Source organism: Pelodiscus sinensis, unplaced genomic scaffold, assembly GCF_049634645.1.
Source record: "Pelodiscus sinensis isolate JC-2024 unplaced genomic scaffold, ASM4963464v1 ctg174, whole genome shotgun sequence".
Taxonomy (NCBI): Eukaryota; Metazoa; Chordata; order Testudines; family Trionychidae; genus Pelodiscus; species Pelodiscus sinensis.
Genome location: NW_027466019.1, coordinates 159,522 through 168,101, shown reverse-complemented (window position 1 = coordinate 168,101; position 8,580 = coordinate 159,522). Strand labels below are relative to the sequence as shown.

The 8,580-nt window shown below is 77.5% G+C and overlaps 1 protein-coding gene across 1 annotated transcript; it reads right to left on the bottom strand.

The window, feature by feature from the left end:
• Positions 1-3: 3 nt before the first annotated feature.
• Positions 4-7,349, bottom strand: PCGF1 (polycomb group ring finger 1; the record flags this gene model as incomplete). Its single annotated transcript, XM_075918336.1, is given in 6 exon segments — positions 4-17; positions 1,456-1,527; positions 2,534-2,686; positions 3,461-3,509; positions 3,511-3,567; positions 7,091-7,349. Coding segments are annotated over 6 exon segments (441 nt in total), but the record flags the coding sequence as incomplete, so codon positions are not given.
• Between the last annotated feature and the right edge of the window lie 1,231 nt (positions 7,350-8,580).

Genomic DNA, 8,580 nt, shown 5'->3' with positions numbered 1-8,580 from the left:
CGTGTCCAGCACGGGATCTGGGGAGAGACGTGGTGCTCAGTCCCGCCCACCACGCCTCCCCCGGGGGCCCCCCCGTCCCGCCACGCTCCCCCGGGGGCCCCCCCGTCCCGCCACGCCTCCCCCGGGCGGCCCCCCCGTCCCGCCACGCCTCCCCCGGGCGGCCCCCCCCCCCGTCCCCGCCACCGCCCTCCCCCCCGGGCGGCCCCTCCACCCGCCACGCCTCCCCGGGCGGCCCCCCCGTCCCGCCACGCCTCCCCTGGGCGGCCCCCCCCGTCCCGCCACGCCTCCCCTGGGCGGCCCCCCCGTCCCGCCACGCCTCCCCCGGGCGGCCCCCCGTCCCGCCACGCCTCCCCGGGCGGCCCCTCCACCCGCCACGCCTCCCCCGGGCGGCCCCCCCGTCCCGCCACGCCTCCCCTGGGCGGCCCCCCCCGTCCCGCCACGCCTCCCCTGGGCGGCCCCCCACACTCACCACGCCTCCCCCGGGCGGCCCCCCCGTCCCGCCACGCCTCCCCCGGGCGGCCCCCCCCCGTCCCGCCACGCCTCCCCCGGGCGGCCCCCCCCGTCCCGCCACGCCTCCCCCGGGCGGCCCCCCCGTCCCGCCACGCCTCCCCCGGGCGGCCCCCCCGTCCCGCCACGCCTCCCCCGGGGGCCCCCCCCGTCCCGCCACGCCTCCCCCGGGCGGCCCCTCCACCCGCCACGCCTCCCCGGGGGCCCCCCCCGTCCCGCCACGCCTCCCCCGGGCGGCCCCTCCACCCGCCACGCCTCCCCTGGGCGGCCCCCCCCGTCCCGCCACGCCTCCCCTGGGCGGCCCCACCACTCACCACGCCTCCCCCGGGCGGCCCCCCCGTCCCGCCACGCCTCCCCCGGGCGGCCCCCCCGTCCCACCACGCCTCCCCGCCTCCCCGGCGGCCCCCCCCCGTCCCACCACGCCTCCCCCGGGCGGCCCCTCCACCCGCCACGCCTCCCCCGGGCGGCCCCCCCCCGTCCCGCCACGCCTCCCCGGGCGGCCCCCCCCGTCCCGCCACGCCTCCCCCGGGCGGCCCCCCCCCGTCCCACCACGCCTCCCCCGGGCGGCCCCTCCACCCCGCCACGCCTCCCCCGGGCGGCCCCCCCCGTCCCGCCACGCCTCCCCCGGGCGGCCCCCCCCGTCCCGCCACGCCTCCCCCCGGGCGGCCCCCCCCGTCCCGCCACGCCTCCCCCGGGCGGCCCCCCCGTCCCGCCACGCCTCCCCCGGGCGGCCCCCCCCGTCCCGCCACGCCTCCCCCGGGCGGCCCCCCCCGTCCCGCCTGCCATGCCTGCTGCTTGCGCGGAGTGACAGCCCGTCCCAGAGAGCCAGGAGCCCATGCACGGTGCAGCAGACCAGAGAGCAGGGGTGCAGGGCCCCCAAACTCCACCCCCCGCCCCCTCCATCAACCCCCAGCTAGGCACAGTGCGCTGGCACCAGGAGCAACGCACCCTCGCTGCTGGGCTGGGTCACTCGGTCTAGGCCCCGCGACTGGTAGAACTCCCGGATCCGCCTCTCCTCACCTGCAGGGGGCAGGGAGACGGCACTGAGCACCCCCGGGCCCCTGCCCCACTGGGCCCCCGGCCCCCCACCCCCGCCAGCCGCCCACACCCAGCTCCCGGCCCCCACCCCACCGGGCCCCCGGCCCCCCACCCCCCCCAGCCGCCCACACCCAGCTCCCGGCCCCCACCCCACCGGGCCCCCGGCCCCCCACCCCCCCCAGCCGCCCACAACCCAGCTCCTGGCCCCCACCCCACCGGGCCCCCGGTCCCCCACCCCCCCCAGCCGCCCACACCCAGCTCCCGGCCCCCACCCCACCGGGCCTCCGGCCTCCCCTCCCCCCCCCCAGCCGCCCACACCCAGCTCCCGGCCCCCACCCCACCAGGCCTCCCCTCCCCCCTCCCCCCCACCACACCCAGCCCCCTGCCCTCCGCCCCCACCCCACCGGGCCCCCGGCTGCCCCTCCCCCCGCAGTCGCCCACACCCAGCCCCTGGCCCTCCACCCCACCCTACCGGGCCCCCGGCCGTCCCTCCCCTCCCCAGCTGCCCACACCCAGCCCCCGGGCCCCCACCCCCACCCCACCGGGCCCCCGGCTGCCCCTCCCCCCCCAAGCCGCCCACACCCAGTCCCCGGGCCGTCCACAGACCCTCCCGCCGGGCCCGCCAGCCACCCGCTTCAGGTCCCTATACTGCCCACCGACCTACAAGGGCCCCCGGCCTTGCACCCCCTGCCAGGTCCCCCAGCCGCCCCCCTCCCTCCAGGTCCCCCAGCCCGGCCCATGGGGTGCATGCTGTTGTAGGGGGCTGAGCTGGGGCCAGGCAGGGGCTGAGAAGCAGGGACATTAACTAGGCGCCTCCCAGGCACAGGCCCAGCCCTTTGGAGAGATGGCTGCAGGCGGGCACATTGGTCTCCCCCCGCCCTCGGCACGGCCCCCCCCTCCTCGGCACGGCCCCCCCCCCGGCACGGCCCCCCCCCCCCCCGGCACGACCCCTCCCGCACGGCCCCCCCCCGGCACGGCCCCCACTCACTCTCCTGCAGGCCGGGCACCAGCTTGTACACCACGTCCTGCATGACGCGGTCCAGCTTGAGGTTGAGCAGCGGCTGGGTCTCGTGGATCTTGGTGTTGCACATGGGGCAGTACTTGCTGGTCTGCAGGTACTTCACAATGCAGCTCTTGCAGACTGCGGGGAGGCCGGCTCAGCGCCCGGGGCACCGGCCTGGCCCTGCCTGGTGGCAGCAGCCCAGCCCAGGAGGGGCCGGCCCCCCAACCCGCCGCTTCCTGCCCAAGGGCCCCCCGCGGCGCCCTGCCCCCCAGCCCAGCCCAGGAGGGGCCCGGCCCCCCCAACCCGCCGCTTCCTGCCCAAGGGGCCCCCCGCGGGCTGGACACCCCGCGCCCACTGGCCTGCCCCCCAGCCCAGCACAGGAGGGGCCGGCCCCCCAACCCGCCACTTCCTGCCCAGGGGCCCCCCGCGGCACCCTGCCCCCCAGCCCAGCCCAGGAGGGGCCTGGCCCCCCAACCCGCCGCTTCCTGCCCAAGGGGCCCCCCGCGGGCTGGACACCCCGCGCCCACTGGCCCTGCCCCCCAGCCCAGCACAGGAGGGGCCCGGCCCCCCAACCCGCCACTTCCTGCCCAGGGGCCCCCCACGGCGCCCTGCCCCCCAGCCCAGCCACTGGAGGGGCCCGGCCCCCCAACCCGCCGCTTCCTGCCCAAGGGGCCCCCCGCGGGCTGGACACCCCGCGCCCACTGGCCCTGCCCCCCAGCCCAGCCACTGGAGGTGGCGCGATGCTGCCACCCGCTGGCTACACGGACGCACGCCTCTTGGGCAGGCAACCCCAGAAAGCGGGGTGGGGGGAGGTGACCCTGGCCTGCCCCCCCCCCCATGGGGCAGCTGCTGGGCCCCCCGCCAGGCCCAAGGCAGCTCCCGGCGCGGCCAAGGCCCTGGGGCAGGACTCACAGGTGTGCAGGCACTCGGTGATGGTGGTGGCGTCGATGAAGTACCCGGCCGCACAGACAGCACACGATGTGCTCGTTCAGCTCCTTCATCTTCACCTTCACCTCCTCCTGCCAGGGACAGGTCAGCGGCCCCTCGGCCCACCCCCGGCCCCGCCCCCGCGTCCTGCCTGTGCCCCGCCTCCAGCCCCGCCTGTGCCCCGCCCCCGCCTGTGCCCCGCCTCCGGCCCCGCCCCCTGCCTGTGCCCCGCCTCCGGCCCCGCCCCCACCTGTGCCCCGCCTCCGGCCCCGCCCCCTGCCTGTGCCCCGCCTCCGGCCCCGCCCCCGCCTGTGCCCCGCCTCCGGCCCCGCGTCCTGCCTGTGCCCCGCCTCCGGCCCCGCCCCCGCCTGTGCCCCGCCTCCGGCCCCCGCATCCTGCCTGTGCCCCGCCTCCGGCCCCCGCCTGTGCCCCGCCCCCGCCTGTGCCCCGCCCCCGGCCCCGCCCCCTGCCTGTGCCCCGCCTCCGGCCCCGCCCCCACCTGTGCCCCGCCTCCGGCCCCGCCCCCGCCTGTGCCCCGCCTCCGGGCCCGCATCCTGCCTGTGCCCCGCCTCCGGCCCCACCCCCGCCTCCGGCCCCGCGTCCTGCCTGTGCCCTGCCTCCGGCCCCGCCCCCTGCCTGTGCCCCGCCTCCGGCCCCGCCCCCGCCTGTGCCCCGCCTCCGGCCCCGCGTCCTGCCTGTGCCCCGCCTCCGGCCCCGCCCCCGCCTGTGCCCCGCCTCCGGCCCCGCATCCTGCCTGTGCCCCGCCTCCGGCCCCACCCCCCGCCTCCGGCCCCGCGTCCTGCCTGTGCCCCGCCCCCGGCCTGCCTGTGCCCCGCCCCCGGCCCCGCGTCCTGCCTGTGCCCCGCCCCCGGCCCCGCCACCCTGCCTGTGCCCCGCCTCCAGCCCCGCCCCCTGCCTGTGCCCCGCCCCCGGCCCCGCCCCCTGCCTGTGCCCCCGCCCCCGGCCCCACATCCTGCTGTGCCCCGCCCCCGGCCCCGCCCCCGCCTGTGCCCCGCCCCCGGCCCCGCGTCCTGCCTGTGCCCCGCCCCCGGCCCCGCCACCCTGCCTGTGCCCCGCCTCCAGCCCCGCCCCCTGCCTGTGCCCCGCCCCCGGCCCCGCGTCCTGCCTGTGCCCCGCCCCCGGCCCCACGTCCTGCCTGTGCCCCGCCCCCGGCCCCGCCCCCGCCTGTGCCCCGCCCCCGGCCCCGCGTCCTGCCTGTGCCCCGCCCCCGGCCGCGCGTCCTGCCTGTGCCCCGCCCCCGGCCCCGCATCCTGCCTGTGCCCCTCCCCCAGCTCCGCCCCCACATCCTGCCTGTGCCCCGCCCCCAGCCCCGCGTCCTGCCTGTGCCCCGCCCCCAGCCCCGCGTCCTGCCTGTGCCCCGCCCCCAGCCCCGCGTCCTGCCTGTGCCCCGCCTCACTGCCCCGCCTGTGCCCAGCCTCCGGCCCCGCGTCCTGCCTGTGCCCCGCCCCCGCATCCTGCCTGTGCCCCGCCCCCGGCTCCGCGTCCTGCCTGTGCCCCGCCCCACTGCCCCGCCTGTGCCCAGCCTCCGGCCCCGCATCCTGCCTGTGCCCCGCCCCCGGCTCCGCCCCCCACGTCCTGCCTGTGCTCCCGCCCCCGCCGTCCTGCCTGTGGCCCTGCCCCCGCCCCGCCATCCTCCGTGACCTTGCCCCTGCAGCCCCGCCCCTCTGTCCTCCCTGTGATCCTGCCCCACGGCTCTGTCCCTCCATCCTGCCCCATGGCCCTGTCCCTCACCGCCACACTCCATAGCCCTGCCTTCGGCCCCTCAGTTTCACAGCCCCTCCCCACGGCCCTGCCCCTTGGCTTTACAGCCTCTGCAACCCCAGCACCACACCCAAGCTGCTATGCCCCACAGCCGCTCTGCCCCTGAGATCCCAGCCTCTTGACCCTGCCCCACAGCCTCTCAACCCCTTGGCCTCACAGCCACTACAACTCCAGCCACTGGGCCCTGCACTGCAGCCCATGTGTCCCAGCCTGCCCCCATGTCCCTAGGCCCCCAGAGCCCAGCCCTGGGCTTCCCTCCTCTGCTTGTGTCCCTCAGCACCATCCCGCAGTCCCTGCACCTCGGCAGGCAGGTCGCTGGCTCATGGGGCAGCCGTGTGTGATGCAGGGGGCAGGCAGTACGCTCTGGCTGGGCAGGTCGGGCAGTGGGTGACCCTGCTGGCCTGTGTCTGTAGCAGGGCCCTGAGGTCAGGTAGACAAAGACCCAACCCATTCTACCTGTTGAGGGCAGGGACTGACCAAAGGAAGGGAGAGTTCGGGGGAAGGGTCAGTTTCCACTGGGGCAAACCATGAAGGGGACAGTCTAAGCAGGGGCCCAGGGACCCATCTCAAGGGGGCTGAGGCATCCTGGCCCTGCCTCCTGGGCCACGTCACGTCTGTGCTGGGCTGGATCCCAGAGGAGCAATAACCCCCTGTTCTACTGGCTGGCGGAGCCTGTTCTGGCTGCTCCGGGGCTGTAGGATCGGGGGGACCCTGACGCGCCGTCACACCGTGCTCTCACCACATGGCCAGGGAGCGCAGGAGAGTGGCCAGGGTCTGCCTGTGGCCCTAGGCCCCCTGGGCTGAGTGAGGGCAGCGGAGCCCCAGCACCCACAGCCCCATGTGGCTTGTGCCCATGGCAGGGCCGCCTGAAGTCCTTACTCGCTCACAGGGCATCAGCCTCGGGGGCTGGGGGGGGGGCCAGGATCCGGCAGCCTCGGGGGAGGGGGGGGCCGGCAGCCTCGGGGGAGGGGAGGGGGGGCCGGCAGCCTCGGGGTCAGGGGGGCCGGCAGCCTCGGGGGAGGGGGGGGGACTGGCAGCCTCGGGGGAGGGGGGGGGACTGGCAGCCTCGGGGGAGGGGGGGGGGCCGGCAGCCTCGGGGGAGGGGGGGGACTGGCAGCCTCGGGGTCGGGGGGGGAGGGACCGGCAGCCTCGGGGTCGGGGAGGGGGGGCCGGCATCCTCGGGGTCAGGGGGGCCGGCAGCCTCGGGGTCAGGGGGGGGGACTGGCAGCCTCGGGGGAGGGGGGGGCCGGCAGCCTCGGGGGAGGGGAGGGGGGGGCCGGCAGCCTCGGGGGAGGGGGGGGACTGGCAGCCTCGGGGTCGGGGTCAGGGGGGCCGGCAGCCTCGGGGGAGGGGCCGGCAGCCTCGGGGTCGGGGTCAGGGGGGCCGGCAGCCTCGGGGGAGGGGCCGGCAGCCTCGGGACCTGCACTTCTGGGGTTGTGAGCAGGGACTCGCTCGGCCCCCCCGCACAGCGCCGCTCCCAGCCCCAGGGGCCCTGGCTGGGCCAATCCGCCAAGGGACGGGGGGGGGGGCTCCACAGCTGGTTCCCCCAGGGCCTCACCCTCACACTGACATCACCTTAACTCTGCCCCGGCCCGACTGGGGGCGGGGCCTACACCCTACACCCCGCCCACTAGCGCCCAGGGCCGCGCATGCGCACGGCCAGCCCTCCTCCGACCCGGCCCCGCCGGCACGTGCCCACCATTCAGTGGTGCGCATGCGCGACACCATCCCCTTGCCCACTCCGGCGCGGGAGTGCCTCTTCCGCCCGCGCATGCGCGTTGTGCCGCCCGCCGCCAGGCCGGGCCGGGCCGGGCCGGGGCCCGGGTCCCTCACCTCGTTGCGGAGCGGGTCCATCTTGTAGACGGCCTGGAGCTGGTTCCGTAGCCGCATGGCGATCGCCATCGGGCCCCCCTGAGGAGGGGACGCCATCTTACAGCCGCCTCCGCCCACTTCCGGGTTGGGCAGGGTCTGTTCCCGTGGCAACGGGAAGAACTACAGCTCCCGCCGTGCCCCGCGCGGCCAGGCCCGGCCACTGCCGGCTCCGCCCTTCGCGTCACGTGCGTGGCGCGTGTCTCTTGGAAACGATGCTATGACGTCTCGGGTGGGGCTGGAACTGCGCAGAGCTCAGGGGCGGGGCTAGGGCGCTGTCACTACAGTGCTCCACCCACCGCCGGCCCCGCCCCGTCTTGCCACTGTCCCCGCCCACATCTCTGCCCTAGAACCCCCCCCCTGCCCTGCCCTGGCCTGGCCCCGCCCCCATCTCCGCCCTAGACCCCCCCCTGCCCTGCCCTGGCCTGGCCCCGCCCCCATCTCTGCCCTAGACCCCCCCCCCTGCCCTGCCCTGGCCCCATCTCTGCCCTAGACCCCCCCTGGCCTGGCCCCGCCCCCATCTCTGCCCTAGACCCCCCCCCAGCCTGCCCTGGCCTGGCCCGGCCCCGCCCCCATCTCTGCCCTAGACCCCCCCCCTGGCCTGCCCTGGCCTGGCCCCGCCCCCATCTCTGCCCTACACTCGCCCCACCCTGCCCTGGACCCCCCTGCCCTGCCCTGGCCCCGCCCCCATCTCTTCCCTAGACTCCCCCCACCCTGCCCTGGACCCACACGTCTGCGCTAGACCCCTCCACACACACTTTGCTCTGGCCCCCCATCTCTTCCTTAGACCCCCTGACACTGCCCTGGCCACACACCGCTGGCCTCGATCCCCCCCCCACTGCCCTGGTGTGACGGCGCGTTGGGGGTTCCCCGTCTCCTGCACCCCGAAATGGCACAGACAGACTGCACCAGCCAGTGGAATTGAGGGTGGTTTATTGCTCCTCCAGGATACAGCATAGCACAGATGTAGTCTGGTCACAGAATTGGGCTAGGATGCCTCAGGCCCCCTTGAGTTGGGGGGAGACTGGGCCCCTAAACTCCAGCTCCTCTCCCTAGGCTGTCTCCTCCATGCTCCCCCACAGTAACTAACTCACTAACTTCCAGCCCTGCCCCCCAGCCAGGGCCGCATTCCACCTTCCTTTGTTCCTCCCCATGGGGGGTGTCTGGCCACTGGTTTGCATAGTGACTCATCCTGTTTGGCTGGGTCCTGGTACCCACGGCAGCCAGTGGGGCCACCCCAGAGCCAGCAGCATAGAAACCAGCCAGGTACCCCCACTACGTCACAGTTCTCCCCCCTCCGAGAGCGAACTGAGCAGGGTCACTCCGCTCGTGACCTAGGGAAGTTCGGGTCCTCTGCGTGGGAACCCGCCCTGGGGACATGGGTGCTCCCCTTGACTCGGGCCGCCCATGGCGAGGCCCCACATGAGCTGGTTTCCTCCGTCCACTCGCCACCC